Source organism: Nelumbo nucifera, chromosome 2, assembly GCF_055504915.1.
Source record: "Nelumbo nucifera cultivar China Antique chromosome 2, China Antique-T2T, whole genome shotgun sequence".
Lineage (NCBI taxonomy): Eukaryota > Viridiplantae > Streptophyta > Magnoliopsida > Proteales > Nelumbonaceae > Nelumbo > Nelumbo nucifera.
The window spans coordinates 16,742,032-16,757,840 of NC_142650.1; the positions used below are offsets into that span (position 1 = coordinate 16,742,032).

At 37.2% G+C, this 15,809-nt stretch overlaps 1 protein-coding gene across 7 annotated transcripts in view; it reads left to right on the forward strand.

The window, feature by feature from the left end:
• Positions 1–15,809, forward strand: part of LOC104597018 (mRNA capping enzyme family protein) — a 72,782-nt gene that overhangs the window by 45,084 nt on the left and 11,889 nt on the right. For 6 of the 7 annotated variants that reach the window (XM_010258389.3, XM_010258391.3, XM_010258387.3 and 3 more), the window contains 4 exons: positions 5,020–5,151; positions 5,250–5,456; positions 8,915–9,031; positions 9,351–9,400. In XM_010258389.3, the coding sequence (XP_010256691.1) occupies positions 5,020–5,151; positions 5,250–5,456; positions 8,915–9,031; positions 9,351–9,400 (506 nt within the window). Of the gene's footprint in view, positions 1–5,019; positions 5,152–5,249; positions 5,458–8,912; positions 9,032–9,350; positions 9,401–15,809 lie in introns of all 7 variants that reach the window. The other variant, XM_088897265.1, reaches the window with a different exon arrangement.

A 15,809-nucleotide genomic window follows, 5' to 3' on the forward strand; every position in this document is an offset into this window, starting at 1 on the left:
CTTGAGGTAGTCTCTAGATTTTCCATATGATAATGGATTGTTCTTGTATCATTTGGTGTAACAATAGTAAACATGCCTTCACTAGATTATTTGGGTTTTCATTTGATTGATAGCAGCGCGTTATTGTTTTATTGGATGGTTGCAAGAAATTGTTATTGGCTATGTGCACCCATCAAAACAAAATCTCCCAGGCTTGCATTCATTCGAGTAATTTGGTTTATCCTTTGATTTATAACATGTCCACATTTTTTTGGAGGACATTAGAAAATGTTATGATTATGTGAACTCATCCACTCCACGTATTAAGTGATCTTTGTATTTATTGATATTCCTAGTAATGTAGTGGACTCTAGAAATAGTCTCTATTTTTCATACAATAGTGCTTAGTTCATGTATCACTTGGGGTAGCAACAACAAGCATGTGCTCATTGGGTGATTCGGTATTTCATTTGATTGATAGAATGCTTGTGTTTTATTGGAAGGTCCCAAGAAAGTGTTGTGACTATATGAACTAATCAAAATCAAGTCACCCAACCATGCCCTCACAAGGTGATTTTGTTTTAAATTTGATTATTAGTATGTTTGCAACTTATTGGAGGGTTACAAGAGATTGTTGTGTTCACTTGAATTCATCAAAATCAAATCACCCAGGCATGCACTTAGTGATTTGGTTTTTCTTTTGATTGATAGCATGTTAGTGTTTTATTGGAAGGTCACAAGAAAGTATTATGACCATGTGAAAACATCACAACACATATCAGGCTTCCTTGGCAATTCTTGATTGTCCTAGTAAGGTAGTAGACCTTAGAGGTTGTCTCTATTTTTTGTATGTTAGTGGGTTGTTTTTCCATCATTTGGGGTAGGAAAAAGGCATGATTTTTCATCTAATTGTTAGCATTTCTATGTTTTATTGTAGGGTTGCAGGAAAGTGTTGTGAGTTTGTGACCATGTGAACTCGTCAAAACTAAATCACCCAAGCATAGGTGATTTGGTTTTTTATTTTGATTGATGGCATGTTTGTGTTTTATTGGAGTGTTGCAGGAAAGTGTTGTGGTCATTTGAACTAATCAGTCATCATGTTACTCTACCTTGATATTTCTATGTTGTCATAGTAAGGTAGTAGACCCTGGAGGCAAGTTCTTTTTTTTTTTCACCAGTGTTTTAAAAGGCGTACACCGCTCCTCCAGGCGAGGCACTCCCAAAACGCCCCAAGGTGTATGCCAGAGGTGCTGACACTTATGAGACGTACGCCTCATGCGCTTTTTTCATGAGGCATGCTAGAGGCGTACACCCAGTGTTTTAAAAGCGCAAGGCGAGGTGCACACCTTTTTAAGAAAGGCGCGAAATTACAAAAAAAAGCTAAAAAATAAAAAAAAGTCAGAAAATTCAAAAAAATGCCAAAAAATTCAAAAAATATTAAACATAATGTTGATAAAAAATATAAACTTAAATTTTAAAATAAATGTTTTAGAAAACCTATTATCTAAAATTAAAATACATAAACATAACATGTAAAGCGTATTCAAATGAAAATTTAAAAATAAAAGCAAACATATAAAGCATTTCAAGCATGTAAAACCCACAATCACTTTTTCTCGTTAATTGCATTGCTTCAAGTAGCTAATGTGATGTAAAACATATTGCATTCTTGATTCTATGAGTCGCCTTTGTACCACACCCCTCGAGGCAAGCCCAAACAAGTCTATGTTAGGGTATGAAATTCTTATTTCTCACATAAAAATAATGATTTTATAACTTTCATTGTCTTTTAAGAAGATATTTTATTGCAATGAATGAATGAACAACATTAGCAAAAATTTTAAAAGGCGCACGCCTGGGCTGAGGTGCAAGGCGCACCAGGCGTGCGCCTAGGACCTGAGCGAGGCGCATACCCCAAAATGCGCCTCACCTGTGTGCCTAGGCACACCTTTTAAATCACTGCATGCGCCTCATGCACATCTTATATAAAAAGACAGAAAAAAAAAGAAGAAAGAAAAAAAAGGAAAGGAAGGGAAAAGAAAGGGGAGGGAAAGAAAAAGAAAGAGAAGAAAAAAAGGAATGAAATGAAAAGGAAAGGGAAGGGAAGAAAAGTGGTCCGCTTCGACAAGACCCCCCCCCTTCAACTAATGTTATGCATCTTTATTCTTCTTACTATAAGAGATTTTTATTAAAAATAAAGAAAAATGAGATCCCCCCTTCCTCTTCATCCTCTTCCCCTTCCTCCTCCTAACCCCCCTCCTCTTAAGGAGGCTTACGCCTCTTGCGTTCCGAACTACGCCTCACGCCTCTAGGTAGTGGAATGCCTCGCGTCACGCCTCCACGTTTTAAAACATTGTTTTTCACATGTTAGCAGGTTGTTAGTGTGTCATTTGAGGTAGCAATAGTAGGATGCACTCATTGGATAATTTGGTTTTTCTTTTGGTTAATAATATGTTTGTGTTTTTTAGAGGATTGTAAGTAAGTGTTGTGATCATGTGAAAATCACCTAGGTAAGCACTCACTAGGTACTTTGGTTTTTGATTTGGTTGATAGCATGTTTTATTGGAGGGTCAGAAGAAAGTGTTGTGACCATGAGAACTTATTGCTCCACATGTTAAGCCATCTTTGTATTTTTTGATCATTAAAGTAGACCCTAGAGGCATAGTTTTCAAGGCATTGAGGCAAAGCTTGGTGACGGGCTTTTTTCTTTCTTTTTTTAATAAAACCCATCCTTCACTATTAGTTGTGTCTCTGTTACCTAAGTGATGGTTTCTTTTTTTTTTTTTTTTGAAATAAAAATCATGAACGCTACAACAATTCTTTAGGTTATATAGCAAGCAACACCCATCTTTCACCATTTATTGTCTAGAATCTTCATAAAAAATGTATAAGCTTCATTTGAAACATAGAGAATCAACATATTCATGACAAAATGGAAGAAAGAATAAGTTTCATAAAATGGAGGGGTTGAACCTCTATTTTTATTGTAGGAAAAGAAGAAAAGAAAGCATTGGTTGGATAAAATTTTGAGTTCTTCCATGCTTATCAGTTCAAGTTCAAGGCAGCACACATGTTGATTGAACCCTAACAAATGAGAAAAAAATAATAAAAAGAAACTAATACTTTAATTCAAAGTGAATAATTTAGATTAATAATATCTATTTTATTATTATAATCTCAAAAAGTTCAGTATATAAAAGTATCCAAGAGAACCTTAATGCCTAGGCGTCACCTTGACAACTTTGGCCCCAATGCTATGCAAACTTCAACTTCTCTTTCAATGACTTCCCCATGTGCACCAATTTATTTTGTCTTTCGAACTTCATCAACTACTAGCTCCCACTTCTTCATTTGCCCATCTGTTTCTTTTGATGCAAAGGGATCTATTTTTTGGATGATCACATTATTTGCAACATTGTGGGTTTTATGGAAGGAAAGAAATAGGAGAATATACACAAGAACATGAATTCTTTGGTTACAGATTGGGCATTAACTCAAAAGTTTTTCAAGGATATGGCAGGAATTAATTTTGGTTTCTATAGGGTAGATTTAGTGAGGCATTAGCAGTTAAATCATTCTTATGGACTTCACCAAGGCTCAACGCTTCGTCCTTTTGTTTTGAGAGAAAATAAAGAAAATAATAGGTTCCATGGTGCCTGTTTTTTGTTTTTGTTTTGATGCCACACTATTAATTGGTTAGACTAAAGACAGTTTAAATGCAAATTGCAAAATTAATAATAATAGGAGAGGAAATATATGCAATGCAAATTTAATAATAATCAGAGAAGAAACTCAACATAACCTCCTATGTTACTTTGGCTTGACAATCCATAACAACGGAGAAATTAAGTAGGATGTTGCCCGTAAAATTAGAGCAGGATGGGAAAAATGGAAGGGTGCATCTAGAGTCTTATGTTATAGGAGAATATTACGTAGTCTAAAAGGAAAAGTTTCTTAAATAATTGTAAAGCCCGCAATACTATATTGATCTGAGTGTTGGGCAGTCAAAAAAATCATGTCCATAAAATGAGTGTGGCAGAAATATGAATATGAATGTTGAGATAGATGAGTGGGAAAACTTGAAAGGATAGTATCAGACATGAACTTATTCAAAGGAACCTAGGAGTAGCTCCAATAGGTGGTAGAGTGAGGGAAAATAGACTAAGATGGTTTGGTCATATGCAGAGAACACCATCTATGATACTTGTAAGAAGAAGTGATTTGTTACGAGTTGAAGGGCCCCGTGCCTAGGTGCACATGTTGGGACAATGCCTAGCCTCGAAGCACTTCAAAGGTGCGTGCCTGGTGTGCCTTTAGCTTCAGCCCAGGCGTGTGCCTTTTGAAAATTTGTACCTTTTTTGATTTTTTTCTGTTTCTTTTTTTATGCCTAGTGGCTGGGCCAGGGGCGGAGCCCCTGGCCCCCAACCAAGCCCCTCAAGGCAAGCCTAAACAAGTCCAAACCAGGGTCTTAAATTCTTAATCCCTATAAAAAAGGTTTTATAACTGCAATTGTTCTTTAAAAATATCTTTTATTAAGATGAATGAGAAACATTAGCAATGGAACATTAGTAAATATGTTCCTTTACCTTTTTTTCAAAAAAAATTGTTGTTATTACCTATTTAACAAGAAAAAAAAAAGAAAAAAGAGACATTGAGCAAATACAAGGTCGAGCATGGGAATCTTAGGTCCCTTGACTGAGATCATTTTCTGTGGTATAGCAACTACTCTAAGGTGGTACTCTAACCCACTCATGGTGTTTATTCACATAGCAGTGTTGGAAGACTTTTCACAATATACTGTCAAATCTCCATATAGTTGATATATACAGTATACTGCACTCCATAACTTGTTGAAGAGACATTAGTTGTAGTATTTTACATAAATGGCTAAATCTATTTTGTACTTTATCCATGATTATCTTGTTATCTTTTTTTGTCATTTAAAGAAGATAATCAATTCTTTTGTCGTGGAGTTAAGAGTCAGCTATGTGCATGAAATAGTGATGGAAATCTGATATGGAAAATTGAGGATTCTTTCAGGTCATGCAGTTCTTTACACGGCAGAAGCATTCAAAGAAATATGTTCTTGTCCATTGTACTCATGGGCATAATCGGACAGGCTATATGATTATTCACTTTCTTATGCGTTCACAACCAATTTCTGTGACCGAGGTCAGCAGTCTGCACTATTCAGTTTTATTTTTTTCCCTTGCTTTTACAACAGTCTATCTACCTTCTTTTCATTTATGTTTCTATTATCTGTTGTGCAGGCTATTCACATGTTCGCTACTGCACGTCCCCCTGGGATCTACAAGCCTGATTATATTGATGCACTATACAAGTTTTATCATGAAAAAAAGCCTGAATCAGTTACCTGTCCATCAACTCCAGAGTGGAAGAGATCTCCTGATTTTGACCTGAATGGTGAAGCTGTTCCAGATGATGATGATGATGGTGGTCTAGCTGCTTCTTTGCATGTATGCATTTTTCTGATAAGTACAGTTTCATTCCTAGTTACTCTCACTGCTTCTTCTGCATGTATCTTATTGTCATGCCAATTTTTTCTGGGAAAAATGCACAATCTATTTTATTGTTTTTTTTGATAAGTAAATGAAATTTATTATTAACTCAAAACAACATTCATCTAGCATGTAGCATCCCAAGGAGAGGTGCGAGTTGCACCCTCATCTGGCTAGTACAAACATAAAAATTACTTTATAATTTTGCCCAGTACAAATGACCCCTAATTACCCCCTGCTTAGTGTTTTAAAAGTGCAAGGCACAAAAAAAGTGCAAAGGCCATTTTGTGCCCTAGGTGCAAGGTGAGGTGTGCGTCTATTTGAATCAAGGTGCAAAAATTTTACAAAAATAAAAAAATGCAAAACAAATGTATAGAATTCAAAATAAATTAAGAAAACATTAAAAACAGTATTCATTGTCATCATCATTGTCCATGCCTTATCCCGACTATATGGTGTCTGCTACATGAATCCTATTTTGCCAATCTGTTCTATTTAAAGCCATATCCAATGTTAAATAATGCTTAAATGAAAATATTGAAAATAGTATTAATTAACAAAATCAAACTTTAATTTTAAACTAAATGTTTTGAAAAAGGCTATTAGCTCAAATTCAAATACATAAACATGACATAAAACATATTCAAAGTGAAAAATGCAAAAATAAAATGAACAACAGCATACAAAACATATGCAAGCATGTCAAGCTTTTAGTTTCTTATTTCTTTCTCGATTGCATTATTTCAAATAGTTAATGTGATATTACATCATTCGTTCCTATTTCTACAAGCTGCCTTTGTACCATGCCCCTTGAGGCAAGCCCAAACAAGGCTAGGCTCACTAGGTCCACACCTTTTGAAAGTGGTGCACCTGGGAAATGCGCCTTGCCTCTGCGCCTAGGCGTGCCTTTTAAATCACTGCCCTTGCTTTGCTAGTGTGTCTGCTACCCCTTTGGCTGATCTTCTAACCTATTAAATTTGTATTTCTGGTTAACCAGTTGAACTTCTTTATTAAGTCCCTATAAGTCCAATTGTTTGTCTCTGGTTTCTCTAACCATCACACTACCAACTTGGAGACCCCTTCAACGACTAATCTCTCCAAATTCAGATCTTTTGCAATCTGAACCCCTTGGATAACAGCAGTGTTTTAAAAGGCGTGGGAGGCATACACCTGGAGGCATGCCTCCAGGCGAGGCACTCCCAAAACGTCCCGAGGCCTATGCCAGAGGCTCTGACACCTCTGAGGCGTATGCCTCATGCGCTTTTTTCATGAGGTGTGCTAGAGGCATACACCTCATGCACATCTTATATAAAAAGAAAAAAAAAAGAAAAAAAAGGAAAGGAAAGGAAAAGAAAGGGAAGGGAAAGAAACAGAAAGACAAGAAAAAAAAAAAGAGAAAAGGGAATAAAAGAAAAGGGAAGGGAAGGGAAGAAAAGATAAGGGGAAAGAAAGTGGTTTGCCCCCTACCTCTTCGGCTAGGGGGCTTCGCCCCCAGACCTCACCACCCCCCTTTTCGACTAATGTTATGCATCTTTATTCTTCTTAATATAAAATATTTTTATTAAAAATAAAGAAAAAATGAGATCCCCCCTTCCTCTTCATCCTCCTCCCTTTCCTCCTTCCTCCTAACCCCCTCCTCTTAAGGAGGCTTACACCTCCTTGTGTTCGGGAGGCTTACACCTCACGCCTCTAGGTAGTGAAACGCCTCGCGTCACGCCTCCACGTTTTAAAACACTGGATAACGGCTAGAAGCTCTGCACTTATAGCATCCCCCACACCACATTAAGGCAGCCCGTATGCACCCCCACACCTCCACATGATCTACCTTATTGTTTCATATATTGTATGCATAGACATGGTAGATATGATTTTTTTTTGATAAATGAATGATGGTTTTTTTAATAATAAGAAAGGATGTGTACATTCACCCTAAGAGAGGCACAAGATGTTACCTCCCCTTAGAGGTGAGAGCATAAACAAATTCTTAACAGAATACAATCATAGAGTAGTAGAAAATAAGTCAACTGTTGAGACCACTTGTTTTGCCAAAGAATCAACTATGGCATTTGCTGATCTGCTGACCCACAGATAGTGATAGGTGACTGACATATTCCTTGTTAGCCAATTAACTTTCTTAAGAAGATTTCTGTAACCCATAGAACTGTTTCTGGAGTTGACAACCAACCCATTACCACCTTAGAATCTCCCTGAACTATCAAATTTTCCACACCTAGTTGTTTTGCAACCTGTATGCCTTGCACCGCAGCCAGTGTCTCAGCCCTTGTTGAATCTCCAACTCCCACTGGTCCTGAAAATAGAGATAGGATGTTTCTTTCCTTATCTCTTAAGATCCCTCCTATACCTGAAGGCCCTGGGTTGCCTAGACTGCTGCCATCAAAGCTCAGCTTTACCACATCCTCTGTAGTAGGTCTCCACTCTATTTGTAGTCTATTCTTTTTGGGGGCTGTAGAGGCCACCTCTGCCCAACTTTTCCAAAGATCATCAAAAGAACAACCTCTGAACATCTCTGAAGTTTTTAGCCAATGAATTGTTCTTGTCAAAGTACACTTTTTAACTTCATTGATAGTTCTTTCCTTTTCCTGGAATATTCTAGAATTCCTTTCCTCCCAAATAGTCCACAACATGGATGCTTTGATGCACTTCCACATTAGTTTCCCTCTCTTAGTTTCTGCCCAAAAGTAGGCTGATAAAAAAGCAGGTTTACTTTAGAGGGCAAGATCCACCTGCACACAAACAACATAAAGTCCCAATTCCAAATATTAGCAGCAAAAGCACAAGATAACAACAAGTGATGGTAATCCTCGTTATGCGTTTTACACAAAATATACCAGTTTGGGAATATACAAAGAAAAGGTCTCTTCTTTTGCAGGTTATCCATAGTATTGATCTTACCATAAAAGGCTTCCCAGAAGAAAACAGCTACTAGAGGGGGAATGGGCCTTGACTAGATTTCTTTGACAGGGAACTCCAAGGAGGGGCAGAACATAGGGACTTGAGATAAGAAGCACAAGTAAAGGAACCGTTAGGAGTTAGAGTCCAAATTCTTCTATCAGGTTTAGAGAGGTCCAAACAAACAGTCCAAAAGAAGCAAGATCTCCAAGACACAAGCCAGATTCCTCATCCCTTAAACCTCTATGAATCCCAAAATTCCAATTCAAAGACAAGGGGAGAACTGGGGGAGAAAGAAATCTTGAGACATGGTAGATATCATTGCTGTTATTACTTCTTTTGCAGAGTTCATTTGTAGTTTTTAACTAGTCATAAATTTTGATGAAGTTAAGCCTGAGCAATATAGATATAGATAGATAGATATGTTGTTTAAGCCTGAGCAATTTAAAATCTGGCATATCCATGTCTATGATTAATATTACCAGTTCATTTCTTTTTTATTGTAGGACCATGTGGAAAATGAAGTGATGACAAATGATGATATTTTGGGAGATGCAATACCTAATGACCAGCAAGATATGTTGAGACAATTTTGCTATCATTCGCTTAAACTGGTACCAGGGGTAGGCACTTTGGAATTTTCTTTTCCCCATTTAACTTGTTCAAATTATTGTAGCACATGGTTTCAGAGTTTATAATTATTGTTTGAATTTCTTTACCTTTATTTGTAACATAGCTGTTTTCCCAACTTGACTGACTAAACACCATTGTGCTTTTTTTGTGGATTTGTGATGACTAATATTCTTTTTAGATTCACTCTCTATTGCTGAAAATGCTTTTCTTCTTGTTATTGTTTTCGTGTGTAAGTTGCCTAGTGCTGTAGTTTCATGTATTTTGATTTTGGGTTATTTGTAAAATAATTTTCCTTTTATTTGTCTTCAGGTGAGAGGAAATTCACAATTTCCAGGATCACACCCAGTTTCTCTTAACAGGTCTAATCTCCCAATGTCCTTATTTTGTATTGTTATCTATGTTTATTTATTTGATCTTATTTATCTTTTCATTGAGAAATCATAGTGTGTTTTTGCTCTGATTTACTCTGTCTCTGTCTCATGAGGTTCTTTTATGTCTTGAATAAATGTAAACAATTTTTTTTTATATAAATGAAAGAAATTGATATTAATAGTGAAACAGTGAGCATACAACAGCCTAAGAAGAGGCACGAGATGTGACCTCTTCTTTAAAGTGAAAGCTCAAAACTCACGCTAAACAGAAATCAATTTACAAAGTTTCCCAGTACAAAGAAACCCTTGAGACCCCTTGTTTAGCAAGAGAATCAGCCAAAACATTTGCTGATCTGCTAACCCACCGAAAATTAACTGACATGTTTCTTGTAAGCCAATTGACTCTTCTTAGAAGATCCCTATAATCCCAACTAATATTTGGGTTCGCCAACCAACCCACAACCACCTTGGAATCTCCCTCAATTACCAACTTCTCCACTCTAAGTTGGTTGGCAAGCTGTATTCCTTGTAGTGCTTTTAGTATCTCAGCCCTTGTAGAGTCTCCAACTCCCACTGGTCCTGAGTATAAGGAAAGAATGTCGCTATCCTTATCTCTCCAAACCCCTCCCATGCCTGAAGGTCCTCGGTTCCCTTGACTACTCCCATCAAAGTTCAATTTCACAGCGCCCTCCGGAGGGGGTAGCCAGCTAGCTTGTATTCTAATCTTTTGAGAAGATGTAGAAGCCACTGCTGCCCAGTTTCTCCTGAGATCATCATGGGAGTAATTTTCAAAAAGTGCTGTAGTTTTCAGCCAAAGGGTTGCCCTTGTCAAGATACACTCTTTTACTTGCTTTCCTTGAAATATTCTGGCATTTCTTTCCTCCCAAATAGTCCATAACATAGCTGCACTAGCACATTTCCACATTAATTTCCATAAATGTAAACAATTTTTATGGAATAACATGTGTTTGTAGATTGATTTGATTAGGTTTGAATAGAGGAAAAAGAAGATCAAAGAGGGAACATCATGATTTGGATGAAAAAAAAGTGACAGGCGTGTGCTTATATTTTTGACTGTACAAAATGGCCAAAAGCCCCTGGTGTAACTCATACTTAACACCTATTTCAACACATTCCCTCTCTAGCTGAGTATGGATATTAATCATAACCAGCTTTTCTTTATATAAAATAAAAATTTATTGAAAGGGAAAACTACAAAAAAAAAGTACAAGAAAGGTGACCGACAGGAGGAAGAAACAAAGACAACAAAAGGATAAGAAATCCACCCTCCAATATAAATCAAAATAACCACCTTGTCCACCCCAAAAAAAAACATAAAAAACAACCCAAATAACTAAATAAGACACTCCTTTAACACACAGTACCTATGAAACTATCATCAGATACTTCCATCCCCTCTCTTAACACTCACCTTACTCCCTCATGACAATCCTCTTACCCTTTTTTTTGGATCAATAACGGAACCAATTTATTAAGGAAGAGAAAGAAGAAACAAGTACAGAAGCGGAGAGAGGTAAGTAGTTCTCTTAACTCTCTCCAAAAAGAACAGTAAAATTACAACAAAGCTCAAAACATTTGATTCCTTCCCACCCCTTGTTTTGTAAGTGTGGCTATTTAGCAACCTTTTGACCCATTGCAGTCTCACTTCCATACCCTGAGTTATCCACTTAAAATTTCTTTTTTCATTAATGTAACTCCACATGCCATCATCCTCCTTTTGTAGGCATCCTTTTACTAATTTTGAATCTCCTTCAATGATCAACCTTCCAAAACAGCCATTATTTCAGATCGGAGTGAGTCCCCTAACCCAATTAGGCCTAAAAATAGAGCAATAACTTCACTTTCCATCATTCCTGAAAACTCCTCCAATACCTGAAGGGATGGGTCTTCACCACTGCCATCAATGTTTTTCTTGATAAATGAATGCAATTTTATTAATAAAAAAAAGAGTGTACGGTTTGCCTAAGACGATGCACGAGGTGTTACCTCCCCCTAGGACTGAACCATATGCAAATAAATACACACAAGCCTGAATTACAGTTATAAGGTAGCCCAAAACAGTTCTCCCCTTGATACCCCTTGTTCAGCCAGAGAATCAACTATGAAGTTTTCTTATCAGCCAGTTAACTTCCTTTAACAGATCCCTGTAACCCCAACAAACTGTTTCTGGATTTGTCAGCCAGCCCACTACTACCTTGGAGTCCCCCTCAACTATCAAGTTTTCCACTCCAAGTTGACTAGCCAGCTGTATGCCTTGTCCTGCTGCTAGTATCTCAGCCCTTGTAGAATCACCGACACCTGCTGGTCCTGAAAATAAAGAAAGGATGTTGCTATCTTTATCTCTCAGAATCCCTCCTATGCCCGAAGGCCCTGGGTTACCTTGACAGCTTCCGTCAAAATTCAATTTTACCATTCCTGAGGCTGTGGATGCCACTACTGCCAATTTCTCCTCAAGTCATCAAAGGAGTAACCCACCAACAAGTCTGAAGATTACAGCCAAGAGGTTGTTCTTGTCATTATACACTCCTTGACTTCAACAAGGCTTCTTTCTTTTTCTTGAAAAATTCTAGCATTTCTCTCCTCCCATAAAGTCCACAAGCTAGCAGCTCTGATACACTTCCACATTAGCTTCCCTTTCTTTATTAATCTTCCAAAGGCAAACAGAGTAAAAAGCAGCTTTACTTTGGAGGGAAAGTTCAACTTAGTGAAACGAGAACCTGGTGGAGTCCACAAAGGATAGGGTACAATTTTACTAGGGGCTGAGAGTGCCACTTCCTTCCATTTATTCAGCAATGCTGTTGTAGGAATATCTTCAAATAAAGCCATAGATTTCACCCACTGAACCACCCTAGCAGTGCTTACCTCAATAATTGCCCCTCTATTCTTCTCCTTTTCAGCAAAAATTCTTTGGTTCCTTTCCTCCCATACTGTCAAACAAAGTGCAGCTCTTGTGCATTTCCACAACACTCTTCCCCTCTTCTTTTTCCAACTACCAGCAAAAGAGTCAAAAAGGTTTTGCACATTTGGTGGAGGAGTCCACCTGCAACCAAACAAAAAAGAAACCAATCCCAAATAAAAAAACAATGGGGCGGGAGATTAGTAAGTGGTAGAAAGACTCATCATCAGTTTTATAGAGAATGCACCAATTAGGGGATAAGAACCAAATAGGCCTTTTCTTTGATGCAGATCACAAATGTTGAACCTTCCTAAGAATTCCCAGTAGAAAGCCCCAATCCTTGGAGGAATTGGTTTACCCAAAACTTCCTTAATGGGAAAGGGTTGCCCAAGACTCTTAGAGGGTTGAGCTAAGGCTTTGAAAATAGAGACATAGGTAAAAGTACCAGAAGAGGATAGCGTCCAAAGTCGGTAATCCAATTTTGAAAGATCCAAGCAAGAAAACCCTTTGTAGAATTTGAAGCAATGCCCAAGACATTATTCAAACCCAAATTGTTGATGATCCTCCTAAAACCCAAGTCCCATTGAAGCTCAGAACCCACTACAGAAGAAGATAGGAAGGTGGACACAAGCTCATTTTTATAGTTAGAGATGGAGAAAAGAGAGAGGAATTTATCTTTTAGTGGTGAACTCCTTAATCAAACGTGTTCCCAAAACTTTACCAGATATCCACAGCATGTATTATACTTGACAAAAGGAAGGAATGGAGGTAGATAGCATGTACAGACCTCCATGGAGAAGCTCTAGTAGCTTGAGCCAATAGTTTATGCTTAAAATTACCTTATCCCATAGTTTATCCTTTCTAGAAAAACAAAAATCTCTATCCCCCTCACATTCATAAAGAGACCCCTAATGACAAAGCCTAGCCTCTATCTTGGAACACTCAAACTTTATCCACTAAATGCACTCTTCCTTAACTTGCTTAGAATCTGTCACTATTCTACCCTTGCTAACCTTAATAATCTTCTTCACCTTCTTTTGAGGACCAACCCCAAATAAGCCTCCCTTCAAATGGGATACATATTTCTCTTAATAACCCCCTTAATTAATATTATCTTAAAAAAAAGTCATTATCTTCAAATGGCAATCAACTTCAAAATGATTAGTTTGATTGTGTTTGATAGGGTTATGTGTTATATTAATTACAACCTGATTATCACAATATAACATTGGCTTTTCATAATGAATCTAAAGCTCCACTAGGAAAGGATGCAGCCATAGAATTTTGAAACATCATCACCCTAACTATATATTTAGCTTTTGTAGTAAACTGATCAATCACAAACTGCTTTATAAGCAATGGTTTGCACTCCCATTTTCATTGTATTGTTTGGTCTTAAATATATTTCCTTGAAAAAATAAATATGCCCTGCTTGAATCAAGCAATACCAATAACAAAGAACTATCATAGCTTTCCTAAATCCTTGATCTCAAAATCAGCACCCAAAAATTACTTAAGTTGTACGACCTCAGAAGATTGTTTCTTGTAAGTTGTAACCACTATTATCATCAACATAAAGTATGAGGTTAATGTAGGGGACCGTAGATAAAGGCAAGGTTCATGGGTATCCTTGCTTCAAAATCCCCCAAAGTAGTCTCTGAATTTAGGGGAAATCCAAAATAGTTACTGGTTTTGTTCTAGTAGTAAAGAACTACTAGACAATAAAGAGAAAAAGAAGAAATCATGTGTTTATCCATCACTGATTTCAAGAGGAGAAGAAAAGCAGCTTAGAAAAGAAGAAAATTTAACTCACTAAATTTTTCTTTGACTAAGAAGTTTAGCAATTATTAAAACTGTAGCTGACTCCTAATTAGGATCACTCCTAAGAATAGGAACTTATAAAATAGAAGAACAACAAGATAGTAGTTAATCTAAACTAATGATTTCCTAAACAAAATAGGTAACTGCTAATTGCAAATGTTCTAAAGAAATAGGACTTTTCTTAAAAAAAAAGAAAAAAAAAAACAGCTGGTGTGTGTTGTGCAAATCTCATACTGAGGTAAAATTAACCTTTGCTGCAGCTCTCTGGGATTGGATGTTTGTTTTGTTTGGATGTAGTTGGAATCAACCAACAGAGGTAAAATTATTATTCTCACTGGCTACCTTTGCTTGCCCAACAAAAAGTATGTGGAGATGTTTCAGAGCAGCCACCTTTGGACAATTTGGGAAGAAAGAAATGCTAGAATCTTCCAAGATAAGGAGGGGGTCCTTTACAGAAGTGAAGGAATGTATCTTAACCAGGGTTATTCACTGGCTGAAATCCTTGGCTTCTTTCAATTCCTTTTCATTTGATGACATTTGGAGGAATTGGGCCACAGGGTAACCCAAGACCATTTGGCATTGGAGGAGTATAGAGGAATGAGAACGGCAACATCATATCCTTATTGTCAGGCCCGGTAGGGATAGGGGGCACTACAAGAGCTGAGTTGTTGGCTGCAGTATAAGGAATTCAGATTGCTAATCAACTAGGAGTGGATAACTTACTAAATGAAGGGGATCCTAAGGTGATTGTGGGCTTGCTACCAAGTCCAGACTCAATTGTTTGGAGTTATAGGGATCACATAAAAAAAGTTAAATGTTTAACAAGGCACATAACATGTAGATATCAGTGGGTGGGTGTAGGTGGGCAAATACTTTGGCTGATTATCTTGCTAAACAAGGTTCTACTAGGGATCGGTTATTATGATCAGCCTTGTTTAGGGGAGGCTGCATCTTGTGCCTCTCCAGGGGATTCTTGTAAACTTTTATTACTCTCGATTAATGAACTCATTTTCAATTATCAAAAAAAAAAAGATAACAGCTGGTTTAAAAGAATAGTAACTATAAATTTAGAAACTGCTGTCAACTTCTAAGTCTGGTTGCAGCCATTGGTTCCTTCTTCTATCATGTGTTTCAGTAACTCTGGGATGCTTAAATCTCTCTAGAAATAGATTTTATGTATCCTCTATTTCTGTAGAGTGTTGAACTAATCTGTCACTCCCTCTTGAAAAGAATACACCATCAAGTTCTAATTATCATGCTCCATATAATAAGGTAAAAGATGCTTCACATTGAAAGTGTCACTGATTTGCCAATCTGGGACCAGGTGCACTTTGAAATATTGTAATTAATCTTTGCAAGATTCTCACGGGGACCAATTTTCCTAGGCTTGAGCCTATGATATCTCTCTTTAGAAAGATGCCCAACACTTCATCTTCAACTTCATAGATAAGTTTACAACAGTGTAGATTAGCTTGGTACTTTGGAGGTATCTTGTAATGAGGCTTATTGTGTAGGGCTGCTCCAGGCATAGCGTTGCCTTTGTTCTAGAACACCATTACCACCTTTCTGGTCTAAAATATCCCTTTTGCTGCACAAGTAAATGCATTTCTTGTTCTTCCAGCCCATGCTCAAATTCAGGTTTGGAAAGAAATACTAGGT